At 38.4% G+C, this 14,220-nt stretch overlaps 1 protein-coding gene across 2 annotated transcripts in view; it reads left to right on the forward strand.

The window, feature by feature from the left end:
* LOC138182836 (glutamate receptor ionotropic, kainate 2) overlaps positions 1-1,687 on the forward strand; it is a 149,232-nt gene extending 147,545 nt beyond the window's left edge. The window contains exon 16 of one of the 2 annotated variants that reach the window (XM_069119105.1): positions 538-1,687. In XM_069119105.1, coding sequence (XP_068975206.1) covers positions 538-774 — 237 coding nt within the window. In that variant the 3' untranslated portion in view covers positions 775-1,687. The remainder of the gene's footprint in view (positions 1-537) is intronic. The other variant, XM_069119106.1, reaches the window with a different exon arrangement.
* Positions 1,688-14,220: the final 12,533 nt, after the last annotated feature.

A 14,220-nucleotide genomic window follows, 5' to 3' on the forward strand; every position in this document is an offset into this window, starting at 1 on the left:
GTTATCTCACCCTTGGATCTCTTTTACCCCGAAACCAGTGATAAATTTTCCTCTGCGTCGCGTGTATAAGAAAGCGAAGGAATCATTCTTTCTCATAAAAATTGTCTTTAAATTATTCTTGAAGAAGGAAATGACAAATAATAATTATTAGATTATCTTGACCGTCTCTGCAAGTTTAAATGCATTTTAAAGTATATTGCTTCGCTTAAATTGAATATTTTTATTTAACAGAATTTTGCAATAGTGTTCGATTACCATCGATTTAGAATACTTCGTAGAAAGAATAATTTTTAAGGAATAAAACAAAATTCGTTAATAACAATTTTAAATGAGATAAGTTATAACCAATGGATTGTATAATCATATTTGGATGACTCGCTATCTTACTTATATTATTGTAATTTCTTTCTTATCTTGGTAAATATTAATTAAAGCAGCAGCAATACTTTTAATCGGGGTTTTATTCAAATTAGATTCGAGAGTATGGAATTAAGCAATGGACCGACTTGTAACAGTTTCTTGTGGACGTTTTTGCAGGTTACACCATGGGAGGCGCTGGTAGCAGAATTGAAATTCGCCGTGAACATTTGGGCGGAGACGAAACCCGTTAAAATCTCGAAAAGCAGCGGCACGAGTTCGATGGAAGGCGGCATCGGTCGGGCGGCATCCACGGCTCGTTCAATCGTTGGCTCGTTCCTTCGTCTCGACATCCTCGACAAATTCGATAAAGATAACAATACCAATAATCACAGCGACGATCGCAAGATCAACTAAAATTCCAGCAAACTGTCGATCATTCTATCATTATACATTAAGCTGGTTATGCTACAAATTGAGGGTGAACAATTTAAGTGCTAATTTTTGCAACATGATATTTTATTCTTCATGAAGATTACGCACACTGTAACAGATTTTAATCTTAAGATTTTTATCTTTTGTGAAATTTTTTCTCATCTCTAATTTTTCAAAATTTGTTTCTTATTTGTTACTACTATTATTACTATAATTCATAGTATCAATTACTAATTTCTGTGGCTTCATTAACAAATAAACTGTATAATTAAGTTCGATAACAATTGCTTCATTTACGACAAAATCATATAATATAACCACTGATAATCTACAATAATAAGGACAACAGAAAGAAAACAAATTCGTCGGTAATATTTAAAGAAGCATAGAACAAAGAAGGAGAAGGAAGGACACCGTCAAGACCATCCTGTGCCGTCGCGCATAAAGTCGTCATTCTCTCGACTAGTCGCAGAATAGCGACGTCATGGAAGGCAGAAATCTTCGCTGTAGGTCCAATAAGAAAGAAATTCAACAATATTTAGACTCGGCTACAATGGCATTGACAAACCGTGCCCTTGGTTTAGGAAATTTTCATCCCTAGAAATCACCTGCAGGTTTCCTGATACCAGCATCCCCTGGGAGCAAAGCGGCATCTTTGTGTCATTATTACCAAGGGACGTAAACGTTGGTCTTTGGCAAGAGGACACATTTAACTTTACCGACCTGACGTCGTTCGCGTCAAAGAAAAGTCGATGGACACTTGGCCCCTGAAGCGACGCCAATAATTCTCTGAAAAACTGAATTATCCTTCCAGTGTTGTATTTTCATTTATTTTGGGAAATAATGGAAACTATTTAAACTACGTTAGCACGTTGAATAAGAGTAAAAGTTTTGATGTGACTTCTTTATTTATCGAAGATTGTTTGTCAAAGATTGTACTTCTTTCTCCTTTTAGTCATTTCATAAGTTGGACATTTTAATCGCTGGTTTCAAACAGCATGAATTTCGAATATGAAAAATCGTATAATTTTAAAATTATTGGCGAAAAGAAATGTTGGAAGTTTTTTTCTTTCTAGAAATACGATTGTATTAATTTTAAGCATGTCCAATAGACACGGTACTAAAAGCTGAATAGATGAGAGATATGGGAACGACCTGAATTTAATCTAAAAATGTATCTCGAATAATTGTATTAATTCATTTCATGATTTACGTCTGGGAATCTTTAAAATCGTTAATTAGAATTATTTCAATCTTTAAATTACTAATTGAAAGAAAACTAGGATTTAAAGATATGTTTAAATCTTTTCTATATCCCATTCAGTACGTCGTCTACTAAGGCTCTTGAACGCGAAGCTTTTTTGCTCGAAAAATATGCCGAGGTCGATTCGATTCACTACGTCAAGATGACCAGAATGCGGAAAAGCATTACGACTAATTCGTGGCGTCAGAAAGGAATGGATTCCGAAGTATGAAGTCGTATAAGCAACAGCTACCGGCAGTTTGGTGATAAAGGTGTAAGGACATCGATTAATACTCGTTTTCATAGCTGTAGTTAAAGCGGGTAACACGATTACAGGCAACATTTACGGAAGCCGAACGAGCTGTTAACTGTACGGTATTTTTGCAACGAGACGTTCATAATCGCGAGCGTTTCATGAAACGAAACTTTCTTCTTTTTACGGCTGTACTGACGCGTCTTTTATGAGCCGCGCGTGTTTAGAGCCTGATATGGAAGTGGGTGTATTATTAACTGAACAGTTGCGTGTCACGTTTTTAGCTGAACATTGTGAATATTTCACCGAGTTTACCGACTATGAGATAAATGAGAAATCTGCGGACTGAAACGTATATATATATATGTAGAGGTTGTTGCACACTTTAACATATTGCGCCAAAAGTGTATTAAATTAAGAACTTATGGTGTCTGATTTATTTGGAATAAAATTGTAATTATATTTGCTACAATCTCTTTCAGAAAAATATTTGGAAATTTTGAAAGAAAGGATTTGTAATATTATAGGGATACGCATAAAGAAAAAGAAAAGAATACAAATAATTACAACATACCACATACGTTCAACGTACCACACACGTATAAACAATAAAGTTGCTTCTTTTCAATTTAGTGTGGTACAGTTGTAAAATACGCCACAATTTAGTTTAGCGATGTTTAATTTTATTTTTTTTTTCTTTTTTTGTACCTTACGTAGCAACTGTTACTGCAATCCCATATTTTTCACAATTTCGCCTAGTTTACTACGACGCTATTCGCATACGATTTTACATATTTCTCCATCCATTTACGAATCGTTCTCCATAGGGAATCTTTCGCTTTAATAACACCATGTTGACCTTCTCCTTAACGATGCTTTCCAGCAATAAAACACATCTCTCTCGCGGAGTATCGAGGTAAATCCAAGGGAACGAGCGGCTAGCGAAACCGCAGTCGGATGCGATTCAAACGAGCGGGGATTTAAGCGGCTAGCGGATTCAGATTATCGAAGGAATCCCCTTAATCGACGCCAGAATAAATCGTTGCGAGGGTTTAATTAAGTTTTATAGTACGGGCATCCGAACCGCCGTTATGCATGCGTACCCGACGTGTTATCTACGATACATCTTCATCTTGGCGACGCTAACTTGGCCGATCGAAGCATCCTGCCGATGCTACGCGCTCGCGCGCTCCTTCGCGATCTTATCGCGTCACGGCGAAAAACAACAGGTGTACGAAATCACGGCACCCTCTTCGAGATCTACCGACGACTTTCTTGTTCTTCTTTACGACCACGCCGAATTTTAAATAGAATCGTACGACCGTGTCCTCGTCTTTGCCCGACGATATTGCATCTGCTTGTTTTTGGTATCTCGACGAGATAATTTAACGTTGATCATGCTAGATGGTTGTACAGAGAGATAATATCTTGTCGATCAATAAATGATAGTTAAAATTGGGAAATTGAAATGGTAAACGATGTAGAGAATCAGTAAATTCTATATCAAAGAAGATCATTTGAGAGCTACTTTAAGATATAATAGTCTATGTTGTATATACGCAAATTTTCCTGGCGCAAGTGCTGGAAGTGAAGATTCCTGACATAAGAAGAAAAATTGATTTCTGTCAATTTTGTAATAGATGAGAAAAAATGGTGGACGTTAACATGAACTCCACTGATTTCCCAAATATCTACGTATTTATTGCTAATATAAAACTTAATCTAATATATGTTGAAGTAATTACTTCAAGAAAAACTCTACAACTTTTCTTCTCAATATCCGTGACCAAGAGACCGCTGTTACGAAGAGAATAGAATTTTGTGAAAAATATTGAAAATAAGGAGAGGTCCATATTATTGTGCCCTTGAATATAAATTTTGTTTTGGGTTACAAGGTCTAGAAACAAAAGAGATATAAGTAGATTTCTATTGTTGTTTCTTGTAGCCTTCAGCTAGAGCTACACACTACGGTTAACGTTTTGGTAATGTTCTTTGCTATAAATATATAAACGTGCTCCCTATTATAGTTTCCTATTGTATCGTAACACCGTAAGAGTGAAGATATGAATCAGTATACATTATACCTGTACCATACTTATACTTGTACCTATGCTTATATCAATATATTTTTCTATTACAAATTTATCCACTCGTTCCTCTATCAGTCAACCTCAACAATACATAATCATTTTTTAAATTACAATATCCATTTGCTAAGGTTCTTTTCCCGATTGAAGGTACCCAAACAGTAAATCTTCCAAACTTCTGCACTGTGTCTAAGTAACCAAATTAGACAATGTGTTTAACGAGTGATGAAGTGAAGATTCAAATTCCTCTGAAAAGCCAGTGGTCCGTGAAACGAATTAAAAGCGAATCTCTACTAAAAGAATCCAAGAAACATAACTGATCATACAGCGGAACCTAACGGATTCTCTTAAATCTACCCCGCTTCCTTGCCAACGAAAGCTCCATTAACCCTTTTCCCAGCACCAACGTCTCAACCCTCTCTGAGCGATAGATATCGGTAGATAAACCGTCGAAGACTCGGTATCAGTCGGCTCCGTACCAAGAAGAGTTGGATTCGCGAGATTGTCGGCATACCAATCGTCCACGTACCCTACGCCCGATCGGCGAGCGAAGAGACCATCCACATAAAATCCAAAGGTGTTAAGCAAGGGGAGGCGCGCATGGAAGCTGAAACGGTGCCTCTCTCAAAGAGGGAACCGCGCACGGCAAGCGAGCGCCGGCTCGTAGGAATTGAAATTGATTTCGGTCGACTTCCATTACTCAAAGAGGACCGGGGAACGCGCACCGACAAAAGTCACGGACCGATCCTGCGTGGATAAGAGGCTTGCCCCCGTAGCCAGGACCCGGACTCCGCCAGTCGGACCAAGAGGTTTCGAGTCGGCCGTGGCCCAGGAATTCCTGGCGAGTTTTACCAGCGGGAGAGAGGGAATCCAGACTTTTCAGCTCCTTCTTCTTCTTCTTCTTCTTCTGCTTCTTCTTCTTCTTCTTCTTCTCCTCTCGTTCATACGTCGCCCCTCCATCGTGTCTCTGCGGTGGTGTGGAATCAATTTCGTAGTTGAACCGAGCTTGCCGACGATACGAGTGCTCGCTAGGGGATGAATGAAGAGACCTCGAGGGGGTGGTTGAAGGATGATGGTACTGGTTTTTGAAGGGTTGGCAACGTGATGAAGTGGGTGGAATTAGAGGAGGAGGATCGTAGCGATGAATTGTTTATCTTGTTAATGGGGCTAATGGTGCTGAGGTTTGGTTAGGGCTTGCGCGGAAAACTGACGTTTAGTTTCTGCTTGATTGTTAATCTTTGGTGTATCGTGTTTATGTTTGGAATTGGAGGTATGGGATGAAGTTAATAGCGTAGCTAGTAGCGGTTGTTAACTCAGCAGTTAGATAATTTGGTGATTGGAGATCTTTTTTTTATGGATGAGAATTTATAATGAGCAGAATTATTGATTTATTTTCTTCAAAATAAAAAGAAATTGTAAGCAATAGAAAGTAACGTTTATGCCTCTTTAAATTTCAACGAAATTCTTTTTACGAAAATTTTTTTACATATTCTAGAGCTTCTCTATATCCTAGAACTTCGAACGAATAAATCCTCGGTAATCCTTAGCGCTCTGCGTTACGAAGAATTCCCACTTCTTGTAACTGTCCAAAAATCACTTTCATGTTGTCCTGGTAACAGCATCTTCGTAGTCGTTCACTAACCATGGAATTACCGGCGGACTCGTCAGATTTTTCCATTGTGTCACCGGCCCCGCGCCCTTTATGACAGACGGCAATCGTTAGAGAAGCAAGACCACCCGGTAGGCACCACTCCAGAACTTCCGGAATCTTTCTATACTTGGGCTTCCTGGTAAGGGAGTTGGACTTCGCTTCGAGGAAGCCTACCTGCTGGAATCGTTCAGGGATTCAAGAAACTTTCGCTCGAATTCGTGAGTACACCGCTGTTATATCGGTACACGATCCTTTCGGCGAAACGAATAACAAACGACTGGACTATGCTGCACGTTCACTTATTGTTTAGTTTCTTCGTTAGATAGACGATGATGCATTGCGTTTTATAACGATCATTTTGCGAAACGATTGAACACTTGAAAATTTTCAAAGAATCGTATCTTGCACGGAAATTTGCAGAATATTAATAAATAATAATAAATAATAATAAATAATAATAATAAATTTACTACTACTATTAATATAAACCCCCCTTATACTTTTTCTTTTTGCTGTTAAACTATTTGTATGAACGAAATTCTATTTAGTGTCTAATCATTTGAGCTACAATCGGACTCCTATTATTTCAACAACTTAACAACATTTTTATTATTCACAATTGAATTTGATAAAATTCTAACTTCTATAGTAACACATTAATTTTCAATTTTCCTTGAGGTTCGCTACGAACTTTTCATACTATCATCAGAACGCAGTGTGAAATTGACGTAAATGCAAAAGTAACACGTGTCACTCGTGTGCAACGGGTCAGCAGTTCATTCTTAAGCATGCATTTATAGTCAACATACCTATGTATACGTATGTTTAAACATATTCACGTAGTTAAGTTTAACTTGAACGCTGACTAATCAGAAATTCTAAAGGCAAAGACTAATTTCCATTTACTCTCGGCAGGTTCTTCGTCGACCGTCCAAATGTCTGGGTTTAATAGCTGTCGCTCTAAATTATAAAGTAATAGTTTCAACATATTTCGTGTTCCCACTTCGCTCTGCATACTAATAGACCACCTCCCACGCTGAAATTCCTGTGATCTAAGCAAACTATGCGCGGCGTCTTTTGTTGCGAATACACACTGCGGAATAATATGTATTCGAAGGTGTCCCAGGCATCCCCCAACACCTCGACATATTCCGATTCTACGCAGAACTAAATTCTACAAGATGAATGTAACCACCTTGTCATTGTAGCGGACAGATTATTTAAATAGAAAATTGTTTGTCACTAGACTTTGTGGGAAGTTTAACGATGCAAAATCGCTGTGAATGAACCTATAACGATAATACACGTGATAAGTCATATTTCCTAATTTTTATAGGAAAGCAATTTCAAAATTCAATACACTGTCGACTGCTATTGTATTATCTAAATTGTCTATTTGCCTTATTCAGATCAGTAGGTTCAATAGATAGTTCACTTAATCGAGCACTAACTAAAATTTCGTTCGGATAAATGAACCATGAATTAAACTTTATAAATTAAAAGATAGAAAAAAATGATGTTATAAGCATTACTTTGAACGATTTATCTAAAAATGTACCATTACTTATACCATCTCCTTGAGACAGAGGAATTTATAAAAATAAGTAGATTGTTTTTTTCAGAAATTAATATTAACATATCTCTGGCGATGAAACTGAAAAGTGTATACAGAAAACGAAGTTAATCAATGTAGAATTTAACCGTACTACTTCATAACCATCTCAGAAGATGTCCAAGAAGCAAACACACTAAACTTTCTTCGTCAATTTACAAAAACTAGCGATTTATTTTCTGAGAAGCTGAAAAATAAATAAAAAATTAAAAAACAAGTTAGTTGATGTGGCTCCTGAAAGACTCAAATGGAGCTCAACTGTTTTCTTTTCGCAACCATCCCAGTTCCAAAAAAAATCTAAAAAAAAAACGTTGAACTTTCTTCGTCAACTCCATCAATTTGCGCGTCGAGTTGAAGGGAACCAGAGTAAGAAGCGTAACGCAGGAAGCCATGAAAATTTCTGGGCGGCGGAAGAATGGGCACGCTCATTCATAGCTGACGGTGCACCGTCGGAATCCGAGCGTAGGAGGCGTCCCGACGCGGCGCGGCACCGCGCAGCGGTATGTAAAGCCGAGTCCCGGGGAACCAGGCTCACGATGGTATCGCCGCTTGTTAAGGGGACTCCAGACTATCGCAGCGGGGTGCTTCCCTCGGCGGCGAACCTCCAAGAGAGCGCGAGCTCCTCTTCCGAAGCACCGCGCGTCCAGACGGATCGTTAAAAAGTAAGAGAAGTAATGGCCCTGTACCGAAAGTGGCGTCACGGATTCGACCGCGCGGCGAATCGGCTCTCGTGCACCGATTTCGAGACGGTCGAACTTCCTCATCATCCACGGAGAATGATTAGTCGGTCTTTTTTGTGGCTATGTATACGGTAGCTCGGAAAAAATATTCGAACACTTGTAGGAAGTTTCTATAAATATACAGAAGTGTTCGTACTTTTACAATTATTAAACAATTAACATTTTTTCATTATATTTGAACTACGATATTTATCAATAATAATACATGACGTAATAATTAAGCTTTTGTTATATATATATTGTTTATTGAAGTGCGTTATTGCAGTGCGTTATAATGTAAATGGAAATTCGAACAAATCATCGAATTCAATGATTTCAAGGACATGGATACTATCGCGACTACAGTGAAATTCTATTAGTGCTGTAATAAAACTCGATTATCGTGATTATATTGGTACAGTTTGAAACCAATCTGTAAATGTACATATGTATAAATGTACATCTGACAGTACAACTGTCAAACTAAATCCACTCTATTATAATATAAAATTGAAAACATATAGTATTCAATGTGCTCAGCATAAACATCATGCTGCATATTAACTAATTCTTTACTAAACACACGTACGACAGTAAGTATATTGTAACTTGTACATGACAGGCTTTCATCCTAGAACACAAGAGCAGAAATGGCGCGTACTGAATAATTTTTCAAAATTCGTATACGGTTTCAAAATCACAGTCTTATTGACATTTTCCTTAAATCTGGAAATTATATTATTGTTATTATTAACTACGTGGAAATTTTTCGTAAAATTTCTAATTCGTCGTCGGTCAAAATTGTGAAATCTAATAACAGACTACAACAAAAATAAAACGGAAATTAATATCTGTGCCATTTTGTACTCCCTTAATAAGCACCAGAAACGTTATTAAAAATTTTCCAGTAATCTCCACTGTTAACAAGTGTCAAACCTGTCACCATTTTACAATAACTTCGTCCAAGTTCGAACGAAATCCAAGTTAAAAGTGTATACGAAAACAAGACAAAACTTCGCAGAGACAGCTCGGTTTCTTCTATTACTTCTCGTTCTCTAACAAACTCTTATTAACTTCTGGAAGAAACTTGTCTCCATAATTGAAAAGCTAAGTTGACCCAAATAGTTTTCCTGGTCGTTCGAACGAAACAAAATTATCCAATTCTTACGACCGTTAAGAGCGAACCGATAAGCAATCCTCAATTAGCCAACCCTTCCTTTCTCCTTTCTTTCTCTCTATCCAGATTGGGTTCCTATCGGCCCCGATTATTATTTTCGTTTCTCTGCTCGTTTTAATATCGCCTCGCTATGGCGGCCAGTTAGAAGGCGGCGTATCCCCTAAAAAAGTGAAATATCGTTTTATGGTAATTCACGATGCATCGTATATCAGCCCTGTGTTCCCTTTCCCTGTGTCTTTTCTTCTTATTTTTTCTTTTTTTTTTCTCCTCTCGGACATCCGCTTTTGGATACAACCGGCCCACTAGGCATATATTATATATCAGTTGTGTTTATTAGGGAGCGAAAAACGTGTCTACTGTGCTCCACCGGCCTAGAGGCGGCCAGCCACAAAGGAAGAAGCCAAGACAAGGTAGTTTGTTGGGGAGCAGCTTACAGGGAACCAACACGAGCTACTTGTTTGCACGAACGGGCCGGTCACCCACATAACGTTTACACAAGAGAACGGGAGCCTCGCGCTTATCGGCCACTATGCTGTTTATCGTTATTAAAATACGCTTAAACGTAACCTGTAAGCCATCACGTTTTAAGGTTTCAAAGGCTTGAAACGGTTACACGACACTTGTTGGTTGACAGCATTTTTTCATGCTTTCTTTTAAGTCGCGAAGAAACAAGGTCTCTTTTAATGCTATTTGCATGATCGTTAACGAGATTAAGCGTCGAGCTGTGATACTGGAACATGGGCTGTCGTTGTGTGCTTTGTAAGTACCTCGTTCGCGGTAGTATTTACTAATCTTGCGGTGAGAAGCTGTATGAAAGTCAATTTACATCTATTTATTTTAAATATTAGTAGGTTGTAACACGAAATGTACGATTTTCAATGGTTGATGTTTTATTGAATACTGAAAGATATTACAGAATTAAATCACATATTGGAGAGGAAATTCTCAGCTTTAAAACGATATACTAGAACGTATGTATAAACATAAAATTATTTGTTAGAAAAGAAAAATGTTTTAAATAAATGTAAGAAAAGTAAGGTTTTATATATTTCAGACTAATAATTTGTATAATTATTAATGTAAAGTATCTTTTTTATTATCGTATCAAACGTATTTAAACCATTATTTTCTATCTATTGTATTACTCAAAATTCTTCAAAAGACCAATTTAAAAAATAGAAGGAAAAATACACGCGTACATATGGCAAAATAAAAAGATAAACAAGAGAGGAAGAAACAATTTAAGATCGTTGGACCGGTTATACCGAACGAGACGGTGAACAATGCGAGAGGATAGGAAACGCGGAGGCTTAATTACAAAGTCGTAGAGGCATTCGACCGTCCGGTAGAGGCCGGTGGACATGCAATGCATCGTTGGTGGATAAAAAGCGGCAGACGTGTGCAAAGCATCGAGAGATAATCACTGCCACGTGACTGCTGCCACGTTGACCCGTTTTTGCGAGCATTACGTATCCCTAATCCGGCCCAACAGGCGCCATAATTGTTTCGCTTCTGTCCAAACTTCGCCACCGGGCGTAATCCAGTGAACGTGCTTCAGGAATTTTTAAGGTAGATTTAAGCCGATCGCCGCTTCCCCTTTTTATCGTTCCCACCTGAATTCCGTCGTTCTTTCAACGATCCACGTGTTTTACTTTCGCCGCCATGCTGTGGATTTCACTCTCGATAACGAGGGTTCCGTAAAAACGATACATATAACCCAGGACGTAAATATCGTAAACTGATACTTAATGAACTGAGACTGAATCACTCTTTTTTGTCTTTTAGTATTTATATGGATATTTATTATGACGCAATTAATGCATGATTGATAATTATCAATCGAGAGAATAATTGTTTTCATAATCCTACGTAAATGTATTATAAACTAAGTGTATTGTTAAATGTATCAGATTGATGGATTTAGATTTCTTTATATTTTTATTTAATTAATTTTCGTGTTCTAATTTCTAGCACTATAGATGATTTCACTGCAAAAATTACGAAATCGATGAATTTTATTTTCCTCCTATTTTCATCCAATTAATTTTTGTAATTCGTACTTCGTGAAATTTGCAGATTACAGGATATGATCACGTTATACATAAATTATAAACGAGTCAAAATATTCATCAGCACGAGCAGCATACAAAAAACATGTATATAACCAAAGAATATTTATTTACAGAACTCCTTCCAAGACTATTAATTTCGAATGACACCAGCCAACAGCCTACAACAAAAAAAAAAGCGAAAATTAATTAAATTCTCTTCTATGCAAAAATCTAGTTCTTCTCCGATCCTATTAATAAATTTAAATAATTCCCGTCGCGTAACCTTTCGCGTATTCTAAGGGAGGCTTTTGTAATCGGCCTCGCTTTTGTTTTGGAGCGGCAAGCGCCAAGCGGCCTGGCCCCGGCTATCGTCTGATCTCGGTCTTTAAATCTCCTTCATTTATAAGCGCCTCTTAACGATTTCTTCTCCGCAGGATCCACCGATTTAGTGCACGCGAATGGAAATGCCTTTCGAACGAATTTGTCGGGTCGGATCTGACGAGCCGACAAATGCCGATCACGGCGACGTGGACATTTCCTTATCGTAATGGCTTCTTAGAACCAGGTTCTTATCAATTTTACAAACCGGTCCGGTAATCTTTATTAATTGGATGTTGCTCGCGAATTATTCCATCCTTTCTTTGTTATTGCGCCGATATACGAGTCTGTATGATTATTTGCCGCGAAAACCTGGCTACTTCGAATTTATCCTGATCTCTCGAGACAATAAAAGAGGATTCATACGATGGCGAGTAATTGAATGACATAGAATGTTCAATAACTAATTTTAATTTCTTATTTTTTACAATATACATTTATGTCATTTTTAATCACCTTATTTATGTTACTGCTTCTTCTCGTATAACGAAGTAGGATATAATAATATGTTTATTAATACGACCGCATCATCGATAATAAACCTTCTTTATTTCCTTACGTATACTGCAATATTTTTTAAATTACGACTTCGAATATTAAAAAAGCTATAAGAGACCGCTGAAGCCACGGAATATGCTGTAAATAAAATACTGGATGCTCGTCAAAAGACGAGTCTTCGATTTATTATATGTAGAATCAGCTATTTTCGCACAGTAAAAAATTCACAGGTAGAAAAAAGAGGAGAAACGTCGAATGCAAATAAAAAGGAAGATCCACCGATGGAATAATCCAGTCGGTGATCAAAGCACGGTTTCGAGCAGCCGACGAAGCCGTCGGCTAATTAAGCGCCGGCGGATTTCTCGATGCGGCTGTGGGACTCGCGAAAACATTACATGATCGGTCGTCGTATACGATTACGCGGTTTTTATCCGTGAAAAAAGGCGCGCACTGCCGCGTGGAAGCCCGTATTCGTGGTCGTTTCCATAGCACGTTCATGGCCATGCCGGGACATCACAGGCAGCTTCCGATCTTTTGAATATTCCCACTCGCGGACCCGCGCACACGCCGTGCCGGAAGACTCTTGTCCTTATAAGCTTCGCTCTTTTTAGCGCTTGCTCCTCCGCTTGGCAGTCAGGATTTTTAATTAGATTTTTGCTACCACTCGCGAACAAACTAGGCAGTGGATACTTAGGATCGAAAGGGATGGGTTTCTTTGATGCCCGTCCTGTTTTTTCGGACCTTAGAATATGAAGACAAAGCGTTATCCAATTTAATTTTTAACGTCAATATTAGTTATAGGAGTAGTTCATCTATCAAGGTGCAGAAATGCTTCTCTTAAAAAAAAACCTTTCATTTCCCACTCAAGTCTCATTCGGTTTGTAATAATCAAAGATCACATAAAAATCTCCTGTATTTTTTTTTTACGATGTAAAAATACACCATGTATTACGATTTACATTGTAAATTAAGATTACTCAAATTCGAAGTCACTTTGCTCTAATTTCTATATAACTTCTATATTGTTAAATTATTAGTATTATATAAATATTTGCTGATACAACCATAAGATCGATACAACAGTCAAATAAATAAATGAGTAATACAAATCTATTGGAGTAATTCTCCAATAAAAGTTCGTACGTGTCCGAAAACGAGCCCAAATCTCTGGAAAAAAATCCAAACTCTCTTCCATCCAACGTCCTCCATACCAAATTCTTCGTCGACTCTTCACAACTTAAACTTTAAACATTTTCCCTGCTAATTCGTCAGTCTTCCATTCGTTCAGTTCTAACCGCAACGCAATGGAGCTGGAAGGTCGTGCTCTTCGAAGCACGGACACAATCTGCCCTCTCTCCGAGCTCGCTTACCTCTCTCGCATTGAGCAGGCATAACCGATCGGGACCGAAATCGAGCATACGAGGTGCTCATTGGCTGTGACAGCGAACAGGGTGAGCAGTGGGGATGTGTAGTGGCGAGAGACTAGAAGAAAGAGGCCGTCGGCATAGTTCAAAGAGGATGGTGACATGTGACCGGCATTGTGAGCCACGGAGCCTCTCTATGCCGTGCGGTTATGCGCTTTTCTATTGCGATGAAACGGTCTCTCCCGCTTTGACGGCCGCCTCTGCCGACGTCTCCTCCTCGGGGCAAGGCCTGAAAACCGATTCGCATCCCTTAAGCCCTGGCGGAGTGCTCGCGCGCGTACGCCACCACGTGTTCCCTTAACGCCGCGGCCACAAACGTAGTTACTTTTGCGGTG

The sequence above is a fragment of the Bombus flavifrons genome, chromosome 8 (assembly GCF_040668555.2).
Source record: "Bombus flavifrons isolate JBK064 chromosome 8, iyBomFlav1_principal, whole genome shotgun sequence".
Classification (NCBI taxonomy): Eukaryota; Metazoa; Arthropoda; class Insecta; order Hymenoptera; family Apidae; genus Bombus; species Bombus flavifrons.